Raw genomic sequence first — 17228 nt, 5'->3', positions numbered from 1 at the left:
AACCATGCATGTTTTGGTCGTCCATCAATAAGAAACATTAGAGAAGCGTACACTGAACTTACTACTGATCCTACCAAACAACATGGCTCATCACCAGACTTTGCAATGGTCTCCTTCGGTACAGGTACTGTCATGCAAGGAAAAAAGGGGAACAATCACCAGTCACATTTCGGAGCAGCTAAATTAGTTAGAATTGCTACTTGCTACTACACTTGTGTTTAAAAAAAAAAAAACAAAAACAAAAACAAAAAAGCTTTAACCTATTGGAAGTTTATATCAATGTACATGACTCGGAATCTTATGACACATATCATGATAAGATGAAAAGCCAATGACCCAATGAATCTATCATTTACCACAATTAGGTGGTTGTCAAGTAACTGCCTTCTTTGGAATGAGACTTTTGTGATCAAATTAAGCTTCCTATGAGTTTTTAGCCATAACCCAATAAAACTATTTTCTAATCTGTGTGAAGAGCTCGGTAGGTTTTCCAGTTCCTCCTGTACTTCCACTGAAAGCAGAAAAACCACTTCCTTGTTGGCTGTTGAAAGCCCCAAATCCACCACCAGCTGAGGGAGCACCGGCAAATCCACCACCAGCTGCGGGAGCACCGGCAAATCCACCACTAGCTATGGGAGCACCCGCAAATCCACCACCAGCTACGGGAGCACCGGCAAATCCACCACCAGCTGCGGGAGCACCGGCAAATCCACCACCAGCTGAGGGAGCACCAGCAAACCCACCACCAGAAAATCCCCCAGACCCACCAGCTGAAGCTACACTTGCAAATCCGGCAACCCCTGAAGCCACACCAGCAAACCCACCACCGGTAGATGATATACCAGCAAAGCCACCACCAGTAGCAGCACTTGAAAACCCACCAGGGGAACTAATGCCAGTGAAGCCACCACCACCAAAACCACTGGGAGATCCAAAACCTGTACCTGGTAAACTGGTACCAATCTGTCTTGATTGTCCAAAAGACCCAAGAACGGATCCCAGTGCTTGCTGTCCTGATCCAATCTGTGCTGGCTGGCCAAACCCAGTTTGAGTTGGAGCTTGAGCTGTTGTTCCAGTACTGAAACCACCAGAGAATGCACTCGAATTTGTTGGTTGAGATGGTTGTGAAGACTGGGGAGACTGGAAGCTAAAAGATGCAGGACGAAACAGCTGTCCACTAGGAACCGTCATATCAAATGCTGAGCTCATCGGACTTGATGATGCATTACCAAATGGACCACCAAATGGATTTGATTTTGGAGCAGTTGCAGTAGGGGTTGAGCCAATACCAAATGCACCAAGGCTTCCCAAACTAAGTTCTGCTATGTTACTTGTCTCAGGAGCCTCCTCCTCCATCTCATCCTCTTCTGTTTCTGCAACATCCAAACTTTCATTCTTTTCTCCAGTTGTGCTTCCAGAAGTTGGGAGTGATGTTGGAAATAGAACACGTGCAGTAGATGGCTGTGCTGGTAGAGCATTCAATGTCACATTAGGTGCAGGGTTTGCCATGTTACCGAAACTGGGCTGGCTTCCAGATGTCAGACTAGTTGAAATTTCAATTGTAGGGTCAGTTGTTACTGAAGGTTCAAGCTTCGATTCAATTTCACCTTTGGGAGGCTCAGACAGCAGAGATGATACTTGTTTACTAGCATCCTTATCTGTTTTCAAACTAGATTTGGCTGTAGGAGGTTGAAGCTCTGTTTTAGGAGACTCGGATATTGGAGTAGATAAGGGCACCGATGTTTTAGAAGCCTGCAGGGAAAAGGAACCAGAGGAAGAGGTAATTAAAGAAGGGGAAGCTGATGATGAGGATGTTGGCACTGTTAGGTTAGCATCTGCACTTGCATTAGAAGTGGTGAAATGTCTGCTCAGGGGCATTGAAGATAAAAAGGTTGGAGTAGCTGATGAGGATTGAGGAGCTGTCATCGACTTGATCATTGGAGATGATGGAGCTGAAAGTACCAAGGATGTAGAAGAAACTAACACATTTTCACCGGGCTCACTTTTGCCTGCAGGCAATTGAAATTTTCCACTCAGGGTGGGCACTGCAGAAACACCAAATGTGGAAGAGAATGGAGAGTCATAATTTTCTCCAGATTCAAAAAGTGAACTTTTTGTAGTTGAAGCCTTATCCTTAATAGTTCCAATTGTGGAAGTAAGCGTAGTTTCTTTACTACTTGAATTAAACATTTCACTGGATTTCTTCAGCAATGACACTGTTTGTGTGGGGAACATTGTGGATATCGATGGCTTTTGATGTTGGTTAGTTTCAGACTGCACCATAGACTTGGCCTCATTTAATGGAACTGAACCAGGATTGTAAGTTATTTCGCTGAAGGAATGTCCTATGGTGATATCACGAGTTTCCCTCGTGCGATCTTTTCCTATTACAGGTGAAAATTCAGACGCTGACAGAAATGACAATGCTGAAACATTGTCTGTTTGCAATGTAGGAAACTTTAGCCCCACAGATTGTGATGGTGCTGGAAGCTCATTCGCCCGTGTGAATTGAATTGGGTTCTTAGAGGCTTGTTTTGTAGATGTATCCTGAATGCCTGCAGAATACACTATTCAAATAGAAGAGCAATGATCAGCCACAGTTTCTTATTAAGCTTCTAACCGTAAGTCAAAAAAACTTTGTGGTTTTCACTTAGTTTGGTTCACCTTTGTCTTGAGACGAATAGGGTGAAGAGGTTATGCGAACCAGTGGGCGCTCAGCTGCTGAAACATTAAGTATGTGAGGGTTAAAATGCTGCTTATCCACTAGAAAGGATGACCCATTCATGCTTGCCTTGTGGTGTTCTTGCAAAAGAATCCGTTTAACAGTTGTTTTTGAAGGTTCAAACTTAGCCCAACTCTGCATGCAGGTTATCGGAACAAACTTGTCAGTTTGATTGTTCAGCACTAATTGGTGAGAAGCAAAGATTTTCTTACACATAACTGCTTGGGAAACTTGCTAAAATTAACTTGAACTTTACCCAAGTTCGGAAAATTAAGAGAAATGAGAGGATTGAGTTATCTATTCAAGAGATTCTCACCTCATTCTACATATCCCTAAGTGCATACATGTAAATACGTCTACCTTGATAGATAGAAAACGATACAAGAAGTATAACATTGTTAACAGTTCTAATGCTTTTCACCTGAAGAGAGATGTTCTATTATTCTTCTTTTCAGGAAATCACCAAATACAAGCAGAATAATCTAAACAAACTCTATATATAACTAGTGATAAAACAATATGCAAGTCAATCACATCAATAACAACAGCAGATTCTTTTCACAAATTTGATAAACATTTGGCCTTCAAAGTCTAACTAACGTCAGCCAGACCAAGTTGAGCTCTAAAACTGAGCATCAATTGGCAAAGAGTACAACATTTAATGCTTAAAGTGGCTTATTTAATTTTTTGGGAAACAAAATATAGAAACAGTCAGGAAATATTACCCGATCTAATGAGTCTCTCCTCCTCCTCACTGTTTCTGGTTCAGAACTCTTCATAGCACTCAATTGTCTTCTCCGAGACTCATCTTTAGCAGCAGTAGAACCAGAAGAATGCAAGAGTTTCTTAGTTGAAGGGGTATCACTAACTTTTGTTGCATCTGGAGAGCTGAAAGAGGCATCATAGGGGATCCCTATTGTTTCAAACAACTCCTTTTTTACATTCTGTTGTTTTACAGGTGCTCCTATATTTAGAACTGCCATTTGTTTTGACAGACATTCAGAAAGTTGCTCAGCAGCTGCTAATTGTGAACTCATTGTGCTGTGTAAACTATGCAAGGACTGAGTCTGTCTGCAACAAGAATGTGTCACTTAGGCAAAAATTAGAAATTAATCCACTTAGGTTCAGAGAGCTAAAACTAAATAGCCTTGTGAATTTACCCTGCTATTGGCATCCTCAAAGTATACAATATATTGATCGATTGTGAAGATAACTTGACCATTCTTTAGTTGGAAGTAAAATTTGGAATTTACATTGAAGTAGGATGAATTCAATTGTATTTCCTAAACAAAAGACAACAAAATGCATTTATCATACCTTGAAGGCCTAAATTTACTCTGTTGAGCTCTCCAACCTACATGAGATCCACTGTTTTCACTAAATTTATTGAGTTCAAGGTTGTTGAAATGCCTTTCCAATTCAATTAATTGATTGGTCAAATCCTGGAACAGGGAGAAAGATACAAAATTTTATTGAAAACTCAGGCAGTAAACGTCTATGTCTAGTGTAAAAACTGATAGGTTACCTGACTCATTTGTAATATATGACGACGCTTCATCTCATGTTCAGAACTCAACTTCTGGCGATTCCAGAGGTCCCAATATCGGCTATCAGAAGCTTGCTTAACAATGCCTTCCATGTATATTTTCCTTGCCAAAACTGAGTCAGTCAGACAATTATCAGTAAGTTAAATCAATTTGTAACAAACGAGAAATTTAGGTATTGAGATTTTATAGGATGATGTTGTCTTCAAATTACATCAATGGTGCTTAATGGAAGGGAAAGTTCCACACAAATTAAAAGTTAAACAGGACATTCATTTCGAAATAGAGGTAGGTCTCTATTACCTCATAAAACCTCATGGGAGGAAATGTAATTTATCTAAGGAAAATAAATAACATAAAATTAACTCAGTCCTTAAAAGAAACTGTAAAAATGATTATAGAGTAATAATTGTAAAGGGCCTAATGTATCTGGAACTCATTAAACATCAACGTGGAAGTCATAAGGAATTTCAAGCAAACTGGTGCAGACCAATCAATTACCAAGAACTTAATAGGTATAGCTAATTGTCCACCTTAATCTCTTCTCCCCAGAGCAAAGTCCACCTCAGGCCTTCTCAACTCTGATACTATGGGAAACCTCATTTAAGGTTTCAGAGAAACCACTTCCTTGACAGTGTGTTGAAATTTTTAAACTTTATGACACATTCCTTGAACTTTTTTCACATCTTGACAATGTTTTTGACATACTCTTTGCCAAGTAATTCCATTTTAATACACTACCATCATTATTCCATATCACAATTTTCAAGAACCATAATTTCATCTCTAACACAAGCTTCCACACAATTTATCTGTGTGCTAGAGAAAATATTACAGCACTGTAATACAACTGCATTAAATGCACTTGTACTGTTAGGAGATAGTGAGAACCTTAGATTTGACCATGCTAGGACCCCTATTTTTCTTTTTTGTTTTTTAATTGGTAATTACAATCTCCTAATGGATCTTGAATTCATGATCTCACCCTCCACATTACTTTACAAGAGGAAGAGATGCCATTTGAGCTAGAGCTTATTGCCAGGACCCCTCTAGTTGATGTTATAACAATATCTAATATATCTCTCTTCAGGTTCTGAAATCAATAAAAAATAAATAAAATACTGTTAATTCCAATGATACATTTTCCAACAGAGCAATACCTTGTATAGTTTTATCAAGAAGATTTTGGATCTCAACAAGTCGTTCATCCATTATGCTCTACAAAGTCCAGAGAAAACCAAAATTCAAATATCAGTGACAGAATTTCAGAATTACAGCAACAGAAAGCATATATGTAATACCAAAAAGGAAATTATCTAAAATTCAAACAAGTTGAATATAAATAATTTTTATTGTAAGTTACACACAAACAAAATTATATAGCTACTAATCCACCAAATATGAACAGCTCTACGAACAATGTATTACAAACCCAAGGAAAATGTTCACTGTGATATGTACAGTCAGAAAACTGGAAGAACAGTTTATGTGAGACAATACCATCAAGAGCAAAACAAACGAAAAGGAAAATTATTCTATTCAGCAAAGCCCTAATCCAACTTTTTTTTATAAGTTAGCAAAGCCCAGATCCAACTACCAGAAGTCAGCAAAGAAGTTTGCTTCAATGATTACCAATTCACCAACTCATGAAAACTCATACCCATTTTGAGAGAAACCAAAAATTTACCACCACAACTGACAACTTGATCATTTGTAAAGTGTCCTCATTCCAGTTGTAGTATGAGACAAGTATTTTGAGATATTTCCAGCTGGTTGTATAGCTTAAGCCTACTGCCATGGGTCTTAGGAAGGAACTATACTTGCAATCTTTTGCTAATTACATGAATAGCAATGTAGAATACCTTTACATACCAGTTCTAGGAGATTCTTTGCCTAATAAAATTATTTTTACATGTTATGTTCTGACTGACCTTTGGGTTGTATGTGTGTGTGGCTAGGTCTTTGGAGAAGCATCTTTACAGAAAGATGCTACTCTTATCAAACTCCCTCACCAGCTTCACTTTATTATTTTCAATTTCACTGGGGTGTAATACAAGTTAAAATTAAAAGTGTCGAGGAATCTTTTAGCAAAGTGAAATATGTGCATTTCTCTTGTAAATGGTAACAAGGGTAACCATCCAAGAGTTCCCTTGAAAAATACTGATTAGAGTAAAGGCATTGACATTTCTATTTATGCCCATCCACTTTAAGAAGGAAGGTTATCGTTGACAACTATGTAAATTCAATTGATGTCATAGCAGGTGTGCATTCATGTTTCTTGGGAGGAGGGTTGTTTTTTGTATGAATAAAATTTTTATTTCCAAACGGGAAGGCCACCTCCAGCATCAGAGGAAAAAACCTACACAACAAGGGATTCAGAGAAATCCCAGAGCTGCCCAACAAAAGAGGGGGGGGGGGGTGTTTAATTTACTTTGAGGTTTTTTCCTTAAATCATTCCCACGTAATTGTTCTTAGGTTTGGGCTGACTTTTATTAGGCCACTGCCATCTCACTTTATCTTGCAAATGCTAGTCTCCCTTAAGGTCTAATCGAAACAACAAGACTGGAGAATTTTTCCTCTCCCATTATATTCTTCTTTAAAAATGTGTTTGGTTTCACCTACAAAAAGAGAAGGGAAAGGATAAGGAAAAGGAAAGAAAAATATTTTCCCTTGGGTGTGCTTGGATATAGGGAGGAATGGAAAGAAAAAAAGAAAAGATATATTTCCTTTTTTTGTTTTGCAAATGGAAGGGAAAGGGAAAATGTCTGTTTTTACCTTTATGCCCTTATATGTATATATATCCAATTGACATATTTCTATACCTTTTTTTTAGTTTGCAAATATAAAAATAAAATAGAAAAGATATGCCTTTTGTATTTATTAGATTTTAAATGAAAAAACATTCTACGATCTCACCTACCAAAATTGAGTCAAATATGAAACACTACCTTCCATATTCCGCATTTCTCACAAAGGGTCCTCATGCCTTCCTCCAATGCTTCAACTGAACTTTTCTGATTGATGGTGCAGGCATCCCTGAAACCACCCTCGGCTTCTATAGATTCCAAAAGTGCATCAAGCTCTTTGGTCAGCTCGTTTATCTGGAGTGAAGAGAAAAAGGAACACTAAGAGGAATTGGGTCTTCCAAAGGGTGATAGAAAAATAAATTAGACTTGAGAATAAGACTATTATCCCAAAACTTTTTAAAAAGTTAGCACGGTTGTCCTATCATACTTGTGAACATATTAGCATAGCATAATCAACCTTTAACTTAGTCATAGCTGGGACAGCATTTGTGTTAGTCTTAAAAAATGCTACCCCCTAATGCTAACTCTCAACTCTTACTCAAATTCTAGTCAAATTTGAAAGAAATAAGACATGAACATTACATTTCCAAATTGTTTTGATGAGTTTGGTTCAGAATTCAGCATGGCTGAAGGGGGCTGAGTCCGATAATTTTCCTTGGAAGGATGAACATTATGGTTGCCATACTTTCCCAATGCAAACTTTTCCTGTGAAGACGTTTGTAAGCTATGAACAGAAGGTGATGATTCAATATTCCCTGCCCCTACTGAAGTTCTCTGTCCCCCAATCTGAACTGGTCTAACAGAAGAATTTACTGAAGTTGATGTACCGGTGGAATCCTTTAAATGAAAAGGTTTAACAGCTAGGCCTCCAGAAACATTTGAAGCGCCATAAGAAAGGCCAGAGTTTTCAGTTCGGTTGCCTTGAATAGAACCAGAAGGAAAAAGTGAGGATCTTGAATTACTGTCTTTTGGAAAGACAAAATTTCCACTTGACCGTGACTGAGATGAAGCACTCTGTAAGCTAGTTGATCTAATATTTCCTAGAAACTCCTCGCTTGTCCCAACACTATTTGATAAATTCTTATGATCTGATTGCCCAGGGATATCAGCTGGACTATTTACTCCAAAAGCAGGGTCAGATCCAATTTTTTGAGTTCCGGTCTTGCTTAAGTCACTAACCATGTTAAAAGAAGCTTTATTAGATGATTGGTCTAATTTTGTGCTTTGCTGGCTGGAAGGCTGTATTGGTTGACCATCTGTGTCTTGGAACAGCTTTGTAACAGAGACAGTTTGTTGTCTATCAGTTTCAAAGGACAATGAATTTAGCGGGGATTCAACTTTCCGGTTCTTCAATAAACTGTCATTAGAGGATACTGGACTGGCAACAACCGGAGACACTGAATCAGAAGGCTTTGGATCAGTTCTCTTAAGAATCTCACCAACTCCTTTCATGTTAAGTTCCTTTTTGTTCCCCTCCTGGAACTGAAAACCCAAAGACACATGCTCTGATTCTGGTTTGTCCGATCCAAGTGAAGATTTTGATAGATCACATTGTACAGGTACTGCTGCATGAGTATCCACTACCTCATCTTCCTCCTCAGAAGGGGCAGAAATAACCGCAGGTGGAACTGCAGTTTCTCTAGTACTAAAAAAAAAAAACTTAATTTAATTTGGAATATAGACAAACATAGCACAGAAATTGTAGAATCAATGCCACTCAAAGGTAGTTAGAGACCAACTTGTATGATAACAAATGAGCCTCATGATAATTAACACAAAGGGAGATGTGAAAGACCTCACATCACAGAGAACTACCTGGCCACATGGAACATGACAAGCTTTCCTTCCAGAGTAAGGCATAGAAGAATGCAATATGGTGAGAGCTCTATACGTTCGTCCGCTCCAAGTTGGATTTTGACTTTCTCATAGAGTGAAACTTTGTCGACACAAAGCCCCAGGATCAAATTATCATCACCATTATCTGAAACAATGTCCGTATGAGCAAACTTAAGTTAAATAAAGATAACACAGTCCTGAAACAAACATAAATAAAGTCAATCCAATAAATAGCCAACAAGACACAAAACACCCATGAATACACACACCTGTGCATTTGTGTGTAATTGTGCATGATTGTTTGTGTGTGAGTATAAGAGAGAGAAGAAAGATGGAGAAGTAGCAAGGCACTTGAAGAAACTGGGTTAGCAAGCCATTTACGCTAGTAAATATCAGTACAAAAATCCTAATCATAGATGCAATAATCAGTCATTTAAACACTATGATGAGGGCCATGGAGTAGACACATTAGCTCAGAAAAACAATGGACTTTAAAGTAGCAGCAACCGAATGTGTATGTAGGATCTTCAAGTAATCTAGCATTTTAGAGGATAAATAGAAGACTTTGGGGGTTCCTAAAGAATTAGAAAGGCTACTCAAATTTCCTAGTAGAAAGTGAATTTTTATGTAATGGATATACAACTAAATATGACAGATTAATAGTTCCTAATTGGAAAAAAGAATCATGTAAAATGAAATAATCACTTTATTTATTTGCTCTTAGTCTAAAATACACCTTGAAGCCCAATCTTCGGTTTCCATTTTTCTCGTTCAATATCAATAACTGCAACTTCATTGAGCTCATCACTTAGTGACCAACCAAGAAACACAATATGCGTCTCTGTATTCTTCCTGTTAGCAGTAATTGCGAGCTCACTGTTCTAACATACAAATGTAAAAGTTAGCCATCACCGTTCCGAGATAGAATAAGATGGTAATATTACAATTGATATAAATGAATACTCATTAGAAAGTAATAAAAATATATGTAGCGTATAAAATTGTGAATAAAAAATGTAAAGGAAAGGAAATTTAAGCAAATGGTCAATTTTGATAAACTGAGATGTAAAATGGTACTCAGAAACAATATGAACCAAAGGGCTCAGCCTAAACAAAATAAAGTAAATGTCCAATCATAATGATTACTTGTATACAGACCCTTATGAAACCAAGCTTAAACAACCAGGGCTCAGTGACAAGCAGTACCCCAAAAGGTGATATTCATGAGTTCTGTAACTAATCAAGAAAATCCAACCAAAAATTCCAGTTTTCAACAAACTCTCTCATGAACAGAATGTTATTCGCAAAAAATTTGAATTACATTCTCGTTAAAAATATATTGAGGGTAGTTTTTAATTTTTAGATTTTGGCATGTTTGGCTTGAGTCTAATTTTCTCCTCTTTTAAACCTCAGGGAGAAAATCTCCTATTCCATGTGTAACTATTTTCTTGATTAGGAAGAACCATTTTGATAAACAGTAAATAATAAGTTTTATTGAACAAAATGGAAAATGCATCAAGCACACAGGATGTGTAGTAGATGTACAACACAGCTAAGCTCCAAAATGACAATGATCAATGAAATCAAATTGGTTAAGAAAAAAAAAATGTTCCTCCTGGTTTTTTTTTTTTTTTTTCCTTTTTGTTTTGAGGGGAAGGTGGTTGGGGGTGGGGGGGGGATTGATAGTTGTGCATTCTCTACAACTCATGGGCAAGACCAACTCCAAATTATTTGATTGATGCAGGATAAAGTCCATAAAAGCTGAATTGGTGAAAATTTTGGCATGCTTCAATAATCAATATATTAAGTCAAAGTTAACAGCATCAGGAAAAGAATCTGAATAATTTAATTCTGGAAGAAAAAGCATTTTGCTCCCTTTATGCTTGGGACAATTCACAATTCCTCCATTTATCTTTGAAATCAACCAATTTCCCCTTCTATGGTTGGGAAATGAGCAAATACCCCAGTCCATTACTTTTTTCAATTAAATCCAACGGAATCACAATGATTAAAAATGCAATCCAAGAAAATAACAATGCAATCTTCAACAATTTCTCTTCGTTGTGGTGTACGACTAATAACTTCTTGAAAAGATTCCATTGGATTTAACTGAAAAAGTAACTGATTTGGGGTATTTGCTCATTTTCCAAACATAGAGGGGAAAATTGGTTGGTTTCAAAGATGAGAGGGGGAATTGTGAACTACCCCAAAAATAGAGGGGGGAAGTACTTTTTCCCCCTAATTCTAAATGTCAAATAGTAAAAAAAAAAACTTCAGATATGAAATTAACAACACATACCATTGTTCTAAATAGCTCAAGAATAAGTGCGGTCCAGTTCCAAAGGGTAAAATGTCATCATAAAAACCTTCAAACAAATAATCGAAGGATAGTACAACTGGCTCAAAAGAAGCCTACAAGAAAGATTTCACAAAACAATGTTCAAAACAACAGTAGATACTTTCTAAGAATATACAAAACATTTTCAAAACTGCTATTATCATGTAGCACCATTACGAGTTGGGGACACCACAATTTGCAGTCCCTGAACATTTTAGTGCATGAGATTTTTCTCAATAGTGGCATGCCAACAAGGTTGCCCTGTTAGTGCCCTAATTCTGTTACTTGTATTATAAGAAAGTCTTTGGGGGGTTGAAAACCTGATTGGCCCATTATAAATCATGAATAGGTAAAAAAGTTGATCACAAAATCAAAATCCTTCAACTCCAAATTTTGCTAGAGAAGACATCTGTGAGATTCCAGCACCACCACCCCAACACCCTCTTGCAGTGGTAAAAAAGGTAGTGGGGGGGGGGGGGGGGTTTGTTTTGCAGCCCTACCCTTGACATCCGTAAGAAAGGTATACTGAACATATAGAGCTAGGTACTGCCTCCACCACAACATGAGTGTAGATAAATTTCAACCCAAGAATGATTTTCATTATTATCTAATACAACTTTTTTTTAATGGAAATTATTTAACCCAACTTGAAAGACAAGCATATTTGAGTGTAACTCTACTTTCCCAAACAATGAATTTGGCCACTATATTGGCCCTTACAGCAACCCAATTGTAATGAACAAAAGCTTAAGCAGCAGAAAGGAAATACACACAGCTAACTCATCTTATATTAAAATAAATAAAAACAAAAAAACAAAACAAAACAAATCTTAAAATAAAAATTTTGGTCAGTATCCAGAAACAAGTTACTAACATCAGTAATTTTGCCATCTTTGTTTCTGATAACTTGGACAGTGTAATTTTCCTCTTGGCCATCTGCAGTAAGTCGAAAGCATCCTAGAATAATGCAATCTGGACGAACCCACTTGATAGAATCCACTGGTGCAATTATTCAAGATATATTTTAGTTTCAGTGATTAATAATGTTAAAAAAAATTAAAGAAAAATATCAAAAAAGATAAAAAGGAAGAAGAAGAACGGCCATATTTTAACAAGAGACTTTAAAATTAAGCATCAGACAATAAGCTTAGATTAAATGGAAGGTGGAAACTCTTCCCACCATAAAGAATGAGGAGGAGAGTGAGGTGCTGGTTTCGATAGAAAAATTGAGCATGTTATGTTCATCAACAACTGAAGTTACACAGCAAACAAAACCTTTAAACAACAACTAACCTGAGGAATAATCAAGGAAACTACATATTAATTCCGAGTTTTTGATAAATCTCTAGTATAAACTCATACCAGCTCCAAACCCTTATCCATCACTTAACTTTGTTTAGGAACACCCTCAACATTAAGGCAGAAACACTATTCCATTCACCCACATGTGAAGAATGGCCATACTTTAACAAGAGACGTCAAAATTAAGCATCAGCCAATGAGATTAAATGGGAAGTGGAACCTCTTCACACCATAAAGAATGGGGAGGAGAGTGAGGTCATGGTTTCGATAAAAAAATTGAGCATGTTATGTTCATCAACAACTGAAGTTACACAGCAAACAAAACCTTTAAACAACAACTAACCTGAGGAATAATCAAGGCAACTACACACTAATTCTGAGTTTTTGATAAATCACTAGTATAAACTCATACTAGCTCCAAACCCTCATTCATCACTCAGCTTTGTTTAGGAACACCCTCACCACTAAGGCAGAATCATTTTTCCATCCACTTACATGTGAACTCAGCTCTAAAGATTTAAGGGTTTATCCAATTCCACAAGCACACAAGAATCAAAGGAAATTTCTAAGCTACATTTAGTTTGAAAAAGAAAAGCATGAAAAATCAAGTTTGCATGCAGAGTTTGACTAAAAATGGAGAAGAAAAAAAAATCAATCAGCAGTCTGCAGGACAAAATGTATTGACAATGCAATTCAGGTAATGGACATCTTATTCTCCATGTTTTGTAATCAATTTCCCAAGAATTAGTCCACTTGTTTTGCCACCTTTGACAAATACCAACCATCAAAGTCTACATGCTACAAAATTAAAAGAATAAGACATATGTATATGCAAGGAATTCTGACAAGGCATAAACTACAAGGACATTCTTGTCACTGTATAAACTGAACAAAAAAAAAAAAATACAGAAATAATAACTGAATCAGAAAGAGGGGGGGGGGGGGGCGCAGAAGCAATTGCATTCAGAACCTAAGGAAACAATCTATGAACGGGAGTTTCAACTAAAAATAAGGAACATACCTTTTGCACTACAGTCAGAATCACCAATCAATGACTTAAATGATAGTGACATACAGAACCGCTCCTTGAATCTTGAGGACATAATGCTAAGGACATTTTTCCTTGCCACAGCAACAAACTTTCCTTTTGCACTCCATTCAACTATGATAAAGCAAAAACTTAATTAGCAATGGAAACTATACAACTTTTTTTTTTTTGGGGGGGGTGGGGGGACCATATAAGCTGGAGCTATAAATCAATGCCCCAAAAGATGAGAATTTTTCAGTTTTATTATGGAGCATAGCTTTAATGTAAAGATTGGACAACGATTTGTTACTTGTTCATTTGGTAACTGATGTATCCAGAGGTTTCTTTAAAGTTCAAAAGGTATTGGGATAGGTGATTCCCAGTACTGCGCTGTGGGAAAAGTGTCATATTGACTTATGTAGAAAATGCAATGAAATACAGAGGTCAGGTCTCTTAAAATGCGGAGGCCCTAGGATGATAGCTATCACTCATGTCCAGCATTGAAATTACATTTCCCAGGAAATCATTGATTGGTTCCAGATATATCCCAAAATTTCTAAGATTAGCAATATATAAGATGTCTATGAGGACCATTTTACATAGAAAATAAGGGCTCTCTTTTGGATACCCCTTAAAAAAGCAACACCACTAAGTGCCTATTCATTATCATTGGTAAAAACAAAGAGCACTCTTCCAATAAATCTTGCTCTAACACTTAAAAGGAGCAAACACACTCCAATAAGAAATATCACAAATCATAGATAATACTTCCAATTATATTTTGACTTAATGCTACTACACAGGTGAGCCTGGCAGCCTACTTGACCATGGAAGAGTTTTGCACATTACCTTCAATAATGTTGATATGAAAACCATATAAATCATCATCGGCTTTTAGATTCAACCTTTAGTAGGCAGGCATAATTTTATATTGCATGTCAGTTTTAAGTGGTAGATATTAGACAAACTTTCAGTAGGCAGACTTTGTATCACTGCTCTTGTCTTGCCTTTCCCATTTTCAAACGGGGAAAAAACTATTCATAACAAATTAACAATAATAATTAAAAAACAACAAAAACAAAACTTTTGTTCTTGCAGATTACAATAAAATAATGAAAGCCATAGCAACATTATAGCATTCCCATGATAATAATGTAGCATATTCGTTAGAGAGACAAAGATGCAAGTGTTTGTCTGATAGAGTAATTACTGAAAACTGTACGTGAACCATATCAGAGAATTAAAGTCAATTAAATATCACATACCAGCATCAACATTATCCATTACTTCTTCAAACGGGCCATCCACGGCTCCATGATATAACTTCCCAGAATTCGAAAGAACAACATAAGAATTTTCTGACTTTTTTCTCCATCTGAAGTCTTTTACAAAGCTCGTTTCATCAACAGAGCAAGAGAAAGATGGTTCAACTTCCTGCATAATGGGTAGTGGAAATGAAAATTGACAAAAATATAATTTTCAGTTCAGTTAATGACAAGATGAATACCATAGCAAACGGCACTGAGAATAACAATCTTAAATACAAATTGAAGTAAACAAATGCATTTAGATGGAACCCCAAGAGGCATTCTAAAACATACAACATAGACAAAGCCTTACTCCCAAAATTTTGCGGTCAGCTATGGATCCTACTAGTTAGCACTCGTTCTATTGAGCAAAACTTAGGTACAGTTCCTTAGGTGAAAGTAGTACCTTAGGTTCCCCAGTTGAATTCAAACACATGGCTACATTGACCAATGCTCATGGTTCTTTTTACTGCTTCTACTAATGTTATTTTTTCGTTCCCGTTTACTCAAATCATCTCGCGCTTTCTCACCAGTGCATTATCGGAAACAATAAGCTGTAATTTAGGCATGTAAGTGTTAAGGAATTTGAAGCGAATTACCTGATTGAGAAGCGCAGAGACGGAGAAGAAGTGGATATGAGAAGCAACAGAGGCAGCGAGGGTTGAATTATCGGTGGAGAGGGCCAAGATGTGAACCTTGCCAATCGGAACATCAACGATGCTCAATTCCTGAATAGAAGAAGAAGGAGAGGACTTGGCGGAATCGATAGCGTCCTTGGTTCTGGCGACGCAGAATCCATCGGAGTGCGCGACGAAGATGAGGCGGTGGTGTTCGGAGACGGCGAGTGGCTGAGAGGGAAGGGCTTGGAGATCGAAAATGGGGTCGGAATCGGAGGGTTTGATTGGGAGGGGTTCGCCGATTTGATCGAAGTAGAAGTCGGTGTTGTTGACGCATTCGCCTTCAACTTCGTCTTGTAATTCTATCATTTTGGTATTGATCTCATCGATGGAGACCATTGCAGTTGAAGAACCCTAGCTAAGCTAAGCTAGCAGAGAATGGAGAGATAGAGAGAGAGGGTTTTGGGATTTGGGATTTGGGCGGGAAGAGTGAGTGAGGACTGACCTAAAAAGCGCTCCACTTTTTTTTTTTGAGAGGTAAACAGTTTATTCACACACACACACACTTAGCGTCATTGCTACGAATTACTAAACTAGCTGCATTATTATTACGCTATCATTATGAAAAATGCAAGCTTAGGAAATTAGGAAAAAAATGTTTGTGAAAAAAGTACTAGTTAGTATTTCTTTTGGATATTTCAAGGTCCATGTCACTAATTGAAATTTTGAAATGGATGAAATTACAACATTGGAAATGGTGTCAAATATTAGAGATTTAAATCAACAATTTTAAAAATTAAGGTTTAAAATCAAAATTACTATAAGTATTTAGTATTTTAATCAAATTATCAATATTTAATATAGGTGTGGTGGTGGTGAATAGAGTTACTGGTGCAGTAATAGCATGGGGGTTATGGTGTGGTAACGATGGTGGCCGCCAGGTGGGACTTGTGATGGTAGTGGCGTTTGGAGTGCTTTATTTGGTTGTGACGATGGTAAAATTGGAGAATTGAAAGTATTTGTGTTTTCCATCATGTGTATATTTGGTAGAGGGGATGGAAAAAAATGAAAGATAGAGAGTAAATTACAATTAAGTCTTTATTATTAAAAGTATAGTAATAAAAAAGTAAGGATAATTTTATATTTTTCCTTTTAATGTCATTTTGTCTTGCCAATTTAGAAGGAAAGAAAATAGGTCTTGGTAAAAAACTTCATCCACCCCCCATTTTCTTTTCATTCCCTTTTCACTAAAACCAAACAATAAAAAAATCACATTTTTCTCATATTTCCCAATCAAACATCAAGAATAAAGTGTGTGTTTCGCAAAATAAAAAATAAAAAATAGAAAAAGAAAAAAAAAGACTAGAGAGTGTAAAGGCATAAGGAAATGACATAAAACAGTTCTACATGACTTGTTTTTCATTGACCATGTATAACATTTGTTATTGGATAACATGAGTTTAAAATTTATATTAGTGCACTTTACCTCCCTAATGGATTGGTTATTATCATAACTAGTTGCAGGTCTACGCAATGCATGAGGCATTTACAATTTTTTGTATCGATATATATATATATATATATATATGTGTGTGTGTGTGTGTGTGTGTGTGTGTGTGTTCAATAAAAAGTCTGTGCTTCTTCCAACCACATAACAAGAGTCTTCAACATAAAAAGCTACTTTGTATGGCTTTGTTTTATCATATTAACTAGTTTGAGTGATTGTAT

General features: G+C 36.8%; 1 protein-coding gene across 1 annotated transcript; it reads right to left on the bottom strand.

The window, feature by feature from the left end:
• Positions 1–206: 206 nt before the first annotated feature.
• Positions 207–16025, bottom strand: LOC115976917 (nuclear pore complex protein NUP214-like). Its single transcript, XM_031098474.1, has 15 exons — positions 15483–16025; positions 14842–15010; positions 13571–13711; positions 12122–12246; positions 11209–11321; positions 9646–9785; positions 8889–9054; positions 7656–8718; positions 7215–7367; positions 5427–5484; positions 4248–4381; positions 4040–4164; positions 3448–3793; positions 2665–2857; positions 207–2567 (listed from the first exon to the last, which is right to left on the bottom strand). Exons 1-15 carry the CDS (start codon positions 15897–15899, stop codon positions 454–456), a joined length of 5457 nt encoding a protein of 1818 aa, XP_030954334.1. The 5' UTR covers positions 15900–16025; the 3' UTR covers positions 207–453.
• Between the last annotated feature and the right edge of the window lie 1203 nt (positions 16026–17228).

This window comes from Quercus lobata, chromosome 1 (assembly GCF_001633185.2).
Source record: "Quercus lobata isolate SW786 chromosome 1, ValleyOak3.0 Primary Assembly, whole genome shotgun sequence".
Lineage (NCBI taxonomy): Eukaryota > Viridiplantae > Streptophyta > Magnoliopsida > Fagales > Fagaceae > Quercus > Quercus lobata.
This window is presented reverse-complemented; position numbering and strand designations above follow the sequence as displayed.

Coding starts and splice junctions, on each gene's coding strand:
- LOC115976917 (XM_031098474.1), bottom strand. CDS start 15,899: ATGGTCTCCATCGATGAGATCAATACCAAAATGATAGAATTACAAGAC. Junction 12,247..13,570: donor TTCTGACTGTAGTGCAAAAG/GTATGTTCCTTA, acceptor TAATTGCACCAG/TGGATTCTATCAAGTGGGTT. Junction 4,165..4,247: donor ATATATTACAAATGAGTCAG/GTAACCTATCAG, acceptor TCCCTGTTCCAG/GATTTGACCAATCAATTAAT.